General features: G+C 59.8%; 1 protein-coding gene across 50 annotated transcripts in view; it reads left to right on the top strand.

Annotated features, from left to right (window-relative positions):
* The window catches only part of NCOR2 (nuclear receptor corepressor 2), a 247,317-nt gene that overhangs the window by 197,397 nt on the left and 35,854 nt on the right, over nucleotides 1-14,066 (top strand). For 31 of the 50 annotated variants that reach the window (XM_063712304.1, XM_063712300.1, XM_063712303.1 and 28 more), the window contains 4 exons: nucleotides 13-63; nucleotides 2,009-2,597; nucleotides 10,780-10,900; nucleotides 12,231-12,402. In XM_063712304.1, the coding sequence (XP_063568374.1) occupies nucleotides 13-63; nucleotides 2,009-2,597; nucleotides 10,780-10,900; nucleotides 12,231-12,402 (933 nt within the window). The remainder of the gene's footprint in view (nucleotides 1-12; nucleotides 64-2,008; nucleotides 2,598-10,779; nucleotides 10,901-12,230; nucleotides 12,403-14,066) is intronic. The other 19 variants (XM_063712307.1, XM_063712308.1, XM_063712305.1 and 16 more) reach the window with 3 other exon arrangements.

Below are 14,066 nucleotides of genomic sequence, written 5' to 3'. Positions count from 1 at the left end.
ACTTCCTTCCAGCCTTACATGCCTCTGGGAATGAGGTGCCCAGAGGGGAATGCAGTGGCCCAGGTACGAATGTGGCCGGCTGGCCTGGGGGGTAGGGCCGGGCCGGGGCGGGCATCCCGAGGTCCCTGGTCCTCCACAAGGAACCCTGCTTCTGAGCACGTGCCTCTTTCTGTGAGCACCACCGTTTGTGCTCTGCGGCCTCTGGGCTTCCTTCCCAGCACAATGGCTGTTCCCCATGCTGGTCCCGGGCTCACTCCAGCAGACCAGTTTCCCGTCTCCACTGCTTTGCTGATTTTCACTGGTACGCTTGAGTCTCTGACCGGGTTTGATTTCCCTGATAGCAAATGCAGGGGTTTTCAAGTATCCCCATTTTACAGAAAATGGGGGACATTGAGACTCAAAGAAGAGCTTAGTGTGGGTTTGGGGGCTAAAGAGCCAGGAATGCGGCTGGGGTCTCCTCGCCATCCTTGGGTGCATGCTTTCATCCCGCCATTCCGTCAACACAGATTGCGCTCCTGCTGTGTCACCCATGCCGTGGCCGTTGGTGTGGGCCATGCCCCGGGGCCCCTGTGCACGCACTGGCCTCATTGTCCACTGTGCCTGGGGCCTCTGCACGCACTGGTCCCATTGTCCACTGTGCCTGGGGCCTCTGCACGCACTGGCCTCATTGTCCACTGTGCCTGGGGCCTCTGCACACGCACTGGCCTCATTGTCCACTGTGCCCGGGTCCCTCTGCGTGCACTGGCCTCATTGTCCACTGTGCCCGGGGCCCCTCTGCACGCACTGGTCCCGTTGTCCACTGTGCCTGGGGCCCCTCTGCACGCACTGGTCCCGTTGTCCACTGTGCCTGGGGCCCCTCTGCACGCACTGGCCTCATTGCCCACTGTGCCCGGGGCCCCTCTGCACGCACTGGTCCCATTGTCCACTGTGCCTGGGGCCCCTCTGCACGCACTGGTCCCGTTGTCCACTGTGCCTGGGGCCCCTCTGCACGCACTGGCCTCATTGTCCACTGTGCCTGGGTCCCTCTGCACACGCACTGGCCTCATCATTGTCCACTGTGCCTGGGTCCCTCTGCACGCACTGGCCTCATTGTCCACCATGCCCGGGGTCCCTCTGCATGCACTGGTCCCGTTGTCCACTGTGCCTGGGTCCCCTGTGCACGCACTGGTCCCGTTGTCCACTGTGCCTGGGGCCCCTCTGCACGCACTGGCCTCATTGTCCACTGTGCCTGGGTCCCTCTGCACACGCACTGGCCTCATCATTGTCCACTGTGCCTGGGGCCCCTCTGCACGCACTGGCCTCATTGCCCACTGTGCCTGGGGCCCCTCTGCACGCACTGGCCTCATTGTCCACTGTGCCTGGGTCCCCTGTGCACGCACTGGCCTCATTGTCCACTATGCGTGGGTCCCCTGCACTCACACTGAGCGCATTCTACACTGTCATGTGATGATGATGGTGGCAATGATGGTGCAGCAGCAGGCAGTCACCAGGCAGCTGCCCTTGCCATCACAATCGCCGGCTTCTCCACCCTGTGAGATGGGAACTATTATTCTCCCATTCTACAGTTGGGAAAACTGAGGCCCAAGAGGTAACCTGAGTTTCCCATGGCACGCAGCCAGTGCGGGGCAGAGCCGGGGTTAGAGCTCAGATGAGAACACGGAGACCCCCAGGACGAAGGCCTTTGCCCACACCCGCCCTCAGGCTGGCTCCATTTGTCGGGGGTGCTGACCACCAGGAGGTCCTGGGGTTGGGAATTAACCAGGTTATGCCAGCAGGGTCAGTCCAGGAGAAAGGCAGCCAGGGGAGGGCAGCAGCTGTGGGTAGGGGCCTGGTCAGGGGCTTTGTCTCAGGGGTGGGGCTCCAGGCAGGGGCCCAGGTGTGTAGGAGCCTCGGGGCTGTTTTGGCATCAGGCGACAGAGCGGCCTCATCCCGAGGGTCAGGGCCATGCATCTCTTCTGGAGCCCCCGCCAGACCCTGCTCATCCGCTCTTACTTCTCGCCCCGCACAGCCACTGTCAACAACAGCTCAGACACCGAGAGCATCCCCTCTCCTCGCACTGAGGCCGGCAAGGACACAGGGCAGAATGGGCCCAAGCCCCCAGCCACCCTGGGCACCGACGGGCCACCCCCAGAGCCACCCACCCCACCGCCGGAGGACATCCCGGCCCCCACTGAGCCCACCCCGTCCTCTGAAGCCAATGGAGCCGCTACGCCCCCACCAGCACCCCCATCGCCCTCTGCACCCCCTCCTGTGGTCCCCAAGGAGGAGAAGGAAGAGGAGGCCGCAGCGGCGCCCCCAGTGGAGGAGGGGGAGGAGCAGAAGCCCCCCACAGCTGAGGAGCTGGCAGTGGACACAGGGAAGGCCGAGGAGCCCGTCAAGAGCGAGGGCACGGAGGAAGCCGAGGAGGGGCCGGCCAAGGGCAAGGACGCGGAGGCCACTGAGGCCACAGCCGAGGGGGCACTCAAGGCAGAGAAGAAGGAGGGCGGGAGCGGCAGGGCCACCACAGCCAAGGGCTCGGGCGCCCCCCAGGACAGCGACTCCAGTGCCACCTGCAGTGCAGACGAGGTGGATGAGCCCGAGGGCGGCGACAAGAACCGGTGAGTGGGCGCCAGGCAGCCCTAACCTTGGCTTTTGTCTGCAGACACTGAGCAGCGACTACCTACTTAGCTGCACCCAGTCTGGCTCTGCCTGCTTTAGGGGAGCCCGAGGTGTGGTTAGGGAGGCAGACTTGGAGTATAGTCCAGGAATGGGAGGTGCAGGCCAGGAAGGGGCGGAGGTGTGGCCGGGAGGACCTCCCCAGGAGGTGACATCCAAGCTGAGACCCGGACGGAGGAGGCAGCCCTGGGCGCAGTGCTAGGGAGAGAGTGTGCCAGGCAGCCTGCTCGCTTCCTAGGGCCGCCCTCACAAGTAGCTCGAGCCAGGTGGCTTGAAACAAATACAGTCCTGGAGGCTAGGAGCTTGGGGGCACCATGCAGGCCGAGACGCATCCTCTGAGCCTCTGGACAGATCCATCCCGCCTCTTCCAGCTCCTGGCGGCTGCTGGCGGTCGTGATTGCTGTCATGCCACTCTGTCTTTGCCTCTGCTGTCACATGACCTTTGCCCTGTGCATCTCTGTGTCCACATTTTCTTCTGAGGACACTAGGCATTGGATGAGCAGCTGTCCTAATCTAGTGCAGCTTCATCTTAACTTGATTATATCAGCAAACAGCCTATTTCCAAATAAGGCCACATTCACAGAGACCCTGGGTTAGGACTTGAACATACCTTCTTTGAGGGGACACAGTTCTACCCTCAGTGTGGTGAGAACAGCAAGTGCAAAGGCCCGAGTTGGGAATGAGCTTGGTGGATTCAGGTGCCAAAGGGTGGCTCAGGGAGGGGGCAGCCTGGGGGTGTGGGGTGGGCAGCCTGGCAGGACGGGGGGCAGTTCTCATGGGGGTGGGGGCACTGAGTCACACCCTGGCAGGTAGGGGCTGCATTTTGTTCTCAGGGCAGTGAGAAGGCCTTTACGAGCCTCTCCCAAGAGAGCCAGATGTGGTTTACCCATGAAACCATGTGGGGGATTTGCTGGGAGTGAGAGGCACAGTCAGGAGGCAGCTGCAAGTGCCCTGGGGCCGGTGATGGAGATGCAAGCATGGTGGCCGTGGGGATGGGGAAAAGCCACAGGTTCACCATGTTTTTGGTGGTTCATCTCCCATCAGCCAAGGGTCCACGGCTCAGGATCACAGGTGATCACCTTGGATCACCAGTGCAGAGGTTCCCTTTGCAAATTCTTCTTTAGCTGGGGTGGCCTAGAGGACCCCAGTGCCATCCTGTTTGGGTGCCGACGGCTCTGAGGTGTGTTCTTTCCTTTCTGGCCTCTGTCTTTGCTCCTGGCCTGGGTGACCCCACATCCCTGAGAATGCCGCCTTTTACCCATTTTCAGCACAGATGCTTTGGGCCTCAAGGCCTCCAGCCCAGAACCAAAGACGGCTACCCAAGTTAGGGCCAATCTCGGGTGGCAGGGGGCAGACCTGTGAAGACTGCGTCCCGCTCACATCTGGACAGCTGGAGGAATTGTTTTCTGGTGGGGCAGGCGGGCCATTTTATTTTGACTACAGGGTGGTCTGTTTTCTCCCCTCCCAAGTCCCTTGGAATGGTCCTGGGCAGAGCGAGCGAGGGAGGAAAATCGGACCCGCAGCGTCATGTGGGGCCCTTGTCTCTGCCCTGGGGTTCACCCTGGGCCATGTTAAAGGGGGAAGTCCTAGGACATTCCCTAGGAACTGAGGTTCACCCGGATCTCTATAGGTTCCACAAAACAAAATCTCAGGGTCCCCGGGAACCACTGGCGACAGGAACCGCGCCCATGTGTGTGAGAAGTGGATGGCCTGACCCTGAGCTTCTTGCCCGACAGTCCCAGCTTGGAAAACAGTGTTCATGGTATGGCTGGGTCTGCCCTAGAGGCAGGCAGCCAGGGCCATTGTGCCTGGGTAGCGGGGTCAGGGCAGACGGCTCCCCGCCCTGCTGCTGCTGGCTGTGGGGACAGAGTCATGGAAACACATGTTTCTGCCTTCGCGGGGGGAGTGCTGAGGTCATGGGGCAGCCCCACTGATAAGCTGCCTCCCAGAGTCTGTGTTTTGGGTCCATGTGGCCGGCCCCGGGCTGGGGAGCCGAGGGATCAGCTTGCATCCTGTCCGTCCCCAGAACGCTCAGGCTAGGCCTGAAGCCCTGCAGGGCACTTGTAGCCTCCCGTCCTCTCCCCTGCAGCCCCACCCAGGGCCGTGTCCTCCCTCCCCGAGCTGGGCCTGGCGTGCGTCCACCCCTTGCCCAGTGTCCAGCACACAGCCCCCGGGGTGCAGCAGTCCTCGGCTGGGAGTCAGGACACCTGGTTTGTCCCGCCCTGTGCGACTAGGCCCAGGCCCCCGCCCTTGGGGCCTGCTTTGCCCTCTCAGTGAACGAGGCTGGACTCTGGCCAGCCTGCTGACCTCGTTCTGGCCGGCAGCCTGCCACCCCTCCCTCTGCCGGCCACGACTGTGCAGGGCCGGGCAGACGCTGGAGGACGCGGACGAGATGCGTCAGAGTAGGCCCCGGCAGCCAGGGCCTCCCGGGAAGGGCTGGCGGGATGGGCGGGCCCCCCCAGGCGACCCCTGCTCCTGGCTGCCCGCCCAGTATCATCCCTCCTGCCTGGCAGCCCCAGTGGGGGAGCTCTGTGTTCCTGGATGGACGCAAGATGACTCTCGTCTGGCCCCCGCCCGGGTGACTTTGGGAGAGAGAAAATCACATTCTCCTTCGGCCGCCGGCACTTTCTTCGAGGTGGCTTTGGCTGGGTGTTTTCTTGGCAGACAACCAGAGATAGTGACTTCGATTGCAAAACCCCAAGCCTGCCTGCCCTCCCCTCTCTTAGTCTTCAGAGAAGGTGCCTGGGTGCTTTTTTGGCAGGGCCTGGCCTTGGGAGTCCCCTCCCCCAAGCCTCAGTTTTCTCATCTGTAAGGTAGGCGTGGATGGCTTATTGCAAGAATAACTCAGTTAATGCCGGGCCACAGTGGGCGCTCAGAGATTAGCTGCCCTCCTTTGGATCTGCGTTGGGACACCCCCTAGAGGTCACCCCAAGAGGGGGCTGGAGTGCAGCTCCTTCAGCTGTCCCTCTGGCATTTTGGAAGATCATAACAGCAATTTCACCTTTGTTACTTTATTCTGCAAGTGACTGATGGCACCAGCGTGTGCCAGGCGCCAGGGGTGCTGGAAACTGCACAGACGAGGCCCTGACTCCAGGCACTTACATTCTAGTGAGGGCGTGGAGAAGGAAACCATTGTTTACGGGATGAGTGGGTGATGGGAAGATGGGGCATGGGGAGCGGGGGAGAGTGGGCTGGTCAGGCGGGGAGGGCCTCTGGGGAGGTGACGTTGGAGGACAATGAGAGCCTTAGTGTGAGGGAAAGCCAGACCCTGTGGGGACCAACAGTGCAAAGGCCCTGTGGCCGCATGAGCGTATGTCCAGTGGACAGCAGAGAAGCCTATAGCAGGGAGTAGAGTGGAGTGAGCAGCCCAGGGAAGAGAAGGCGAAGAGGTCAGAGAGGTGAGCAGGCCCCACGGGTGGGAGTGACGGGTCAGGGTTTTATCTTGGGGCCTTGGAGAGGCAAGAGATGCCTGTTCACAAACCAGCCCTCCCTCTCCCTCCCAGCCCTAGAATGGTGGCAAGGATTGTCCCAGCTTGATGACCATGGGGAAACTGAGGCAAGGGCTGGGTGGAGAGGGGATGTACTATTGTAGGCCCAGCATGTTCCTGATGAATGTCCCCAGGCCCTTGTTCCCCTTCTCGTTCCCCGCCCCGCAACCGGCCTTCATAAGTGGGAAGGAAAACAACAGTGAGGACAAGGTGGCCCGACCCACTCGGCCCCACGTGCTGGTCACCAGCATCCCCACGCCCACCCACAGCCAGCCCTTGAAGCTTTTGTCTCCACTCTCTAGATTGAGAAACTGAGGCACAGTTGGCTAAGTCACATGGTCAAAGAGGGGATCCCAGCCTTTGCTCACAACTGCAGGGCTGGGTAGGCAGGGCGGGGCCCCTCCTGGATACATGCTCCGTGCCAGGCCCTGAGAGTCCCCGCCCCACCCAGGCCTCCAGAAAGGAAAATAGAAGCGGCTGCCTTCCAAGAAAACAAAAGGAGAGAGGCCGGGCGTGGTGGCTTATGCCCATAATCCCAGCACTTTGGGAAGCCAAAGTGGGTGGATCATTTGAGGTCAAGAGTTCAAGACCAGCCTGACCAACATGGTGAAAGCCTGTCTCTGCTAAAATACCAAAAAATTAGCCAGGTATGGTGGCGCGTGCCTGCAATCCCAGCTACTAGGGAGGCTGAGGCAGGAGGATCACTTGAGCCCAGGAAGCAGAGCTTGCAGTGAGCCAAGATTGTGCCACTGCACTCCAGCCTGGGCAACAGAGCAAGACTCTGTCTCCAAAAAAATAAATAAATAACTAAAATAAAACAAAGAAGGGAGAGTGGAGGGTGGGGAGAGCCAGCCAGGAGGGCTTCTGGAGGCGGCGCTCCTCCAGCATGGCTACGGGACAAGGGGCGGTCAGATGGGCCCTGAGCTCTGAGCGTTTTCCACCTTCCTCCTCTACTATTGGTGGCTGCTCACCCTGGGGGCTTAGGACTCTCGTTCTCCTCGAGAACTTGAACCCAGCCCTTGTGTTGGCTGCTGCCTTCTTTACCCATGAGACAGCCCTGGCTGGGATCAGAAGACCTCTTGTAAACTATAAAGTGCTATCTCCGTGACCACAGTCCCCACTTGCTCTGGGGGCTCAAGAAAGAGGGGTCTGGGCCTCTGTGTGTGCCCCCCAGAGGGTACCTGCTGAGAGCTTCTGGGCAGCAGCCCCTGCCCCCGCTCACCCCCTGCCAATCTGACTGCCCACCCCCTACTGGGTGAGGGGCCACGGGGAAACCAAGGCACAGGGAGCACTCAGGCCCCACATAGAAAACCCGAGCTCTCGGGCAGACTGCATGGGACAGTGGCGCCTCATGTTTTGTGTGTGTTTTAAAGTCATACTTTTTATCTCTATAGAATTATCTTTACATATGTACGAACGTTTGCATTTCAACCTTAAAATTTATATTTTATTTTTCTATTTGTACACACATATAAAAATATTATTTTTACTGTTCATAGAGAAAATACAGCTGATACGTCGAACCCTTTATTTTATGGCTAGCATATAGTATGGTCTTCATTTCACTTTGTAACAGAGTTATTAAGATATCATTCATATACCATACATTTCACCATTGAAAGCGTATCATTTAGGCTAGGCACGGTGGCACACACTTGCAATCCTAGCCCTTTGAGTGGCTAAGGCAGGAGGATAGCTTGAGCCCAGGAGTTCAAGACCAGCGTGGGCAACATAGAGAAACCTTGGCTCTACCAAAAAAAAATGCAAAAATCAGTCAGGTATGGTGATGTGTGCCTTTAGCCTCAGCAATTCCGGAGGCTGAGGTGGGAGGATTGTGTGAGCCCAGGAGGTCAAGGCTGCAGTGAGATTGCAGCACTGCACTCCAGCCTGGGTGACATAGCAAGACCCTTTCTCAAAAAAAAGTGTATCATTCAGTTTTTCTTAGTATATTCAGTGTTATACTAAGAAAGAAACCCTATGCCCATCACTAGTCACCCTCATCCTCCCTCCTCCCAGCCCTGGCACCCACTCATCTCCTTTCTGTCTGGATGGATTGGCCCGTTCTGGACTTTTCACAGGAACGGAATCTACGCTAGAGGCCTTCTGTGACTAGCTTGTTTCACGCGCATCGTGTCTTCAGGGTCCACCCACGTCATAGCCCGTGTCAGAGCCTCATGCCTTTTGATGGCCACATGTTCCATTGTGCGGACAGGGCACGCTTTGTCTCCCTGTTCATCTCTTGGTGGATGTCGGGTTGTCTCTGCCTTCTGGCTGTTGTGGGCTGGGCGGTGCTGCAGTGATGGGAGAGTGCAGGTTTCTGCGTAGATGTTTGCTCTCGTTTGCCTGGTGTGTGCCTAGGAGTGGAGGTGCTGGGTTTAGGGCAATGAGGGCTCACCGACTGCTTTCCAAACTGGCTGCAGCATTCTCTTTTAAATTTAAGCTTGCAAGTGCGAGCTGGTTGAAACGGATGGTGATAGATAAACCTGCGGGGAGGGACATGGGGGTGGCGGCAGTTGAAGCCGCAGGTGGGGAATGTTGGGACAGGTGATACCATCTGTGTTTGGACCTGGGTCAGGGTACTTTGTCCTGAGGATGGCAGGGAGAGCACAGCCGGGCCCAGGTCCAGGGAGTGAGGCATGGCAGTGGCCAAAGGAGAGGCTTTAGGTGGTCTTGGGAGACCAAGCAGGGTCTGGACAGGTGGAGGGAGGGGAGGGAGGAGAGTGGGCCGGCAGTGGGGGTGGTGGAGGTGCATGCAGAAGTCAGGGTGACCTTCCTCGTCTGGCCCCCATCTGTGCGCCATGGGCAGCCTAAGCAGGCGTCACCGAGTCTGTGTCTGCTCTCCCCACTCAGCTGAGCGTGTGGCAGATGCAGGCAGCTGGCTGGTACCTGCAGGACAGGCCGGTCACATGCCGGTGGCCCCATGGTCCTGCTATGGCAGAGATTGGAGAGGGGACTGCCGGCAGGGGCCTCAGCACCCTGGGCATCGGCCCTGCTCATCTGCAGGAAGGAGGTGGGTGCCTCTGGGCGCCGGGCATCCTGCACTGGCAGCTGGGGACTGGGGTGGTGTGAGCTGTGTCCCTGTTGTCACAGCTCTCACCTCAAGGCCAGTAGGCTGTGACTTACAGTCTGCATAGGACATCGTCACTGTGGTCATGGCACAGAGTAGGGGCTGTGCTGACAGGACCTGCCGGCTTCTGGCACCCAGAAGCTTTGCTCTCTGGCTGAATCCCAGGCCCGTGGCTGCTGCTCTCATGCCTGCCATGTGGTCATTTCACTAGCTCGAAAGACCTAGGACAGAGGCTGGGTTCTGCGTCACCTCCAAATACACCCAAACGCAGGCCGGGCTGCCTCCATACCCCCAAACGCAGGCCGGGCCGCCTCCATACCTCCAAACATAGGCCAGGCCACCTCTATACCCCCAAACATAGGCTGGGCCACCTCCATACCCACAGACGCAGGCTGGGCCACCTCCATACCCGCAAACGCAGTCCAGGCTGCCTCCAAATACCCTCAAACTCAGGCCGGGCTGCCTCCATACCCCCAAATGCAGGCCAGGCTGCCTCCATACACCTAAATGCTGGCCAGGCTGCTTTATGCCTAGCAAATGCAGGTTGCAGGAGGGAGTCAAGAACTGGGCAGCCCCGGGCAGCCACACTGGGCAGGTGAAGGGTTCTCAGGCTGAAGCAGATCCAGTTCCTGCCCTCGGAGACCTCATGCCAACTGGGGAGCCAGATGGGGATTATAGCAGGTGCTATGCCCAGCATTGGGGCCTTAGAAATCCTGGAAGGCTTCCTGAAGGAAGCGGCACCCACTGAGCAGCTTGGGAGCCACACCCCAGTGCATTCTCTGCTAGGCACCGTGTGCCCTGTGTCGGCCTCTGGTTGTGCATCTCAGTAGCAGACAGAGGAAGGAACTGTGACTGTGGCTGATTGGTAGACAGTGGGCATGCCCTGCCTGCCCCTCCACACAAAGTCTGTAGCCTGGGACGTTGTTATCATGTCCTTGTCCTTCGTGGGTAGTGTGTGGGAGAGATCCCAGGAAGCAGGTGCAGCTCCCCCACTCCTGCCTCCGGTAACCAAAGCTCATTCGGCTTCGTGCCCACTGTCTTGCCCTGGCACCCAAGCCTCTAAGATTCGAGTGATGAGGAATCTCTTGGTGAATCTCTTCATTTCTCTGTCCCTGAATCGTGCTGATTCTTTGGCTTTCTGGCAGCTTCTGAAGGGCCACGTGTGGTGTGGGCCCCAGGTCTGGGCTTCTCTGGGATCTTCCTTGCCTGGGGCTGTCTTTGGGGATGTTTGATCCCAGCCTGGGCCTCTAGCACTGCCCGGCTGGCCTCTAGGCTGGGGTGGGAGGCTGGCTTGGCCCCCCTGATGGGGCCTGCAAGAACCAGGGGAGTGAGTGAGGAGGCACCTGCCCGCCCACTCGTGCCTCCCCTCCCCTGGCCCCAAATCTTGGTCTGTTTTCCCAAGAGAAACCGTTGACATTATCTGGGTGACCTGCACAGTCACCTCGTGTCTCAGGGCCTTAGCCTCGTCCCCAGGGCTTGAGATAGGAGAGGCCGTCAAAACCAGGCAGCCCCCCACCCTGAGAGAGTCCGGCTGTGGGCCCCCAGCTGATGGTGCTCGTGTGCCCGCAGGCTGCTGTCCCCAAGGCCCAGCCTCCTCACCCCGACTGGCGACCCCCGGGCGAATGCCTCGCCCCAGAAGCCGCTGGACCTGAAGCAGCTGAAGCAGCGAGCGGCTGCCATCCCCCCCATCGTGAGTGCCCGTCCCCAGAGCCCCACAGAGTCCACCTGACCTTGACTTTCCCATTCATTGAGACAGAGAATTCCACGGGCGGGAGCGTGCACCTGCAGCCTAGCTCACCCGCTTCTGTTTCCTGGAGAAATCCCCATGGAGCTGAGGTGGGAACAGCTGGGGAAGCTGGCAGGCACACTGGGTGGGGCTCCCGGTGAAGGCGGGAACTGGCAGCCTAAGGCCTCCTCCCTTCCACCCCGCAGCACCCTTGAACCCCCACGTTAGATGCTGGGTCATGGGGAGGCAGGAGCTTCCCCCACCCACTCAGCTATAGCAACAGCTTGGCCAGGGAAGGGTGGCCTACCAGTTCTGACCCTGGGGCCCTCTGGGAACACCCCCCTGGAAGGTTCTCTCAGCTGGGTGGGTGGGCCCTTGGAGGTACCTTCTCCAGGGAGGTGAGTCCGGGCTTCCCAGTTGCAACTGGGGGCTCTGGGCTAAAAGACCCTGAGCTGACCAGGCTGGTGGTCCCTCGGGGCTTTGAGTGATGGGCTCAGGGCGTGCCAGGCTATACGGCCCAGTCCCCGAGGCCCACAGAGTCCTGTTGCTCAGTCCTGGCTTCCCTGAGGCCCAGAGGGTTTGGGTCCACAGAAGGAGCTGGAGGAGAGGGTCACAGCAGGCTCTAGCCTCCTGTCCACCACCAGGCTGCTGGGCCAGGCTTTTTGGGAGGTGGGTCCCCCTGTCCATCACCAGGCAGCTGGGCTAGGCTTTTTGGGAGATGGGCTCCCGCTGTCCATCACCAGGCAGCTGGGCTAGGCTTTTTGGGAGATGGGCTCCCTCTGTCCACCACCAGGCAGCTGGGCTAGGCTTTTTGGGAGATGGGCTCCCGCTGTCCACCACCAGGCAGCTGGGCCAGGCTTTTTGGGAGGTGGGTCCCCCTGTCCATCACCAGGCTGCTGGGCCAGGCTTTTTGGGAGGTGGGCTCCCCCCTGTTCACCACTGGGCAGCTGGGCCAGGCTTTCTGGGGAAGTGGGCTCTCCCTGTCCATCACCGGGCATCCTGGGCCAGGTTCTGGGAGGTGGGTCCCCCTGTCCATCACCAGGCAGCTGGGCCAGGCTTTTTGGGAGGTGGGTACCCCTGTCCACCACCGGGCAGCTGGGCCAGGCTTTTTGGGAGTTGGGCTTCCCCATGTGCTCTGTGCTAAGACCTCCCCTTCTTGCCGCACCTGGGACCTTGAGCATGTCGCTGGCTTTCCCAGGCCTTGGTTTCCATGCTGGTCACATGCATGGCTCTCCCTGACCCTGTCACTTTCAGACACCCTCTGTGGATGCTCACTTCTGCCTGCTTCCCTCAGCAGGTCACCAAAGTCCATGAGCCCCCCCGGGAGGACGCAGCTCCCACCAAGCCAGCTCCCCCAGCCCCACCGCCACCGCAAAACCTGCAGCCGGAGAGCGATGCCCCTCAGCAGCCTGGCAGCAGCCCCCGGGGCAAGAGCAGGAGCCCGGCGCCCCCCACCGACAAGGAGGGTGAGTGCACACCAGTGGCTGAGTGGGGCTGGGGCAGCAGGGGACTGACGGGCAAGGGACATTTGTGTGTCCAGAGCAGCTGCTGCAAACCCCACGGCCACAGTGGCAGGGAAAGCAAAGTAAACGAATGGAACAGTTGAGCAGGGGGAGGCAGTTGGGAATGGTAGGAACTGCGGCAAATTGGAGAACTCTTGTTTTCTCTAAAGTGGGCACATATTGGCCTTGGCCAAGAGTCACCCTGTGGCAAATCAGGCCTGGGGTGGTTCTTCCAGCAAAGCCAGAAATCCATCTTCTTATGTGAAATCCCCCTGGTTTCTCAACACTGGTGACTTCTCAAAATTTTCAAAAGCATTGTGAATACACAAAAACATGTCTACAGCCCAGCCTCTGATTCAGCGTGAATCAGTCCACACAGGAGCTTCTGGAATCACAGATGGGGCCCAGCACCCGGCTGGCAGCAGCTCTGGGGCCTGGGCAGGAAGGGCTGCCCTCCCCAGCTGGCATCCTGACCTTGCTCCAGGCCCAGGTCTCGGTTCACCAGGAGCCAGGGTGGGGGGTGACTCCCTAGCCGCTGTGTCACAGGGACTGCCCCGGGCACACCTCACTGTCATCACGTGAAGCTCAAGGTCAGGAGACAGGTGGGCGTGGTTGCTTGTTCTCTGGATCTTCAATCTCTGCCCCACTTCACACTAGGCCCAAGAAATTCTGAACCTGTGTCCCCAAAGAGGCATCTTCTCCAGGTCAGCCTGGCACGCAGCAGGTGCTGTTGTGCCTTGCAGGTGTTGGGGGCTGCCTCCCCAGAGGTTCCCCACCCTGGGCTAGTCCCGGCGCTTGCTGGCAGGCTGCTCCAAAGGTCTGAGGGCAGCAGGACACCAGGCCGACCTCCTGACCAGCACAGCCCAGGGACAAATCCGGGTGACCGGAGCTACCATCAGCTGTCCCCTCCCCGCTGCCTTGGGTGTGACATGCCCCTTCTCTTTTTTTTTTTTTTTTTTTTTTATTTGAGACGGAGTGTCACTCTTGCCAGGTTGGAGTGCAGTGGCACAATCTCTGCTCACTGCAACCTCCACCTCCGGGGTCCACCCGAGGCTGCTGGGTCAGGACATTTGTTGAAAACCCAAGGCCTCAGGCACCATGCTGGCAGAGCAGGGATTAGGTAGAAGAGGAAGTCTCTGCTCTGGGGAGCTGCTGTTTTTTTTGAGTGAGGAGGATGTTAAACCAGGGAACACATAACGAAGCAAGATGGTTTTAGAGTCGTTCATCCACCATGAGAAACAAAACGGGTTGAGTGAAGAGGCGGCTCTGGGAAGGACCCTGTGGAGTGGGGAGCAGCCCCGCCGTGGGAGATCTCTGGGGGGGCATTGCGGGCAGAGGGAACAGCACATGCAAAGGCCCTGGTGTGGAAACACGCTCGGGATGTGTGAGGAGTCGCCGGGGATGGTTGTGGCTGGGGAAGGGTGGGCGGGTGGACAGTGAGGGAGGTGAGGGCCGGATTGCGTAGGGCCTCTCAAGCCACAGCGGGCAGTGGATTTTGTCTCAGGTGTGGCAGGGGCTGCTGGAGGGATTTGAAGTGAGCGTGTGTTGTGGAAGGGGAGGAGGTGCTTGTTATCTGATTTATATCTTGGAAAGCTCTCTCTGGCCGTTGTTGAGTCAAGGGCAGAAGC

The sequence above is a fragment of the Pongo abelii genome, chromosome 10 (assembly GCF_028885655.2).
Source record: "Pongo abelii isolate AG06213 chromosome 10, NHGRI_mPonAbe1-v2.0_pri, whole genome shotgun sequence".
Lineage (NCBI taxonomy): Eukaryota > Metazoa > Chordata > Mammalia > Primates > Hominidae > Pongo > Pongo abelii.
This window is presented reverse-complemented; position numbering and strand designations above follow the sequence as displayed.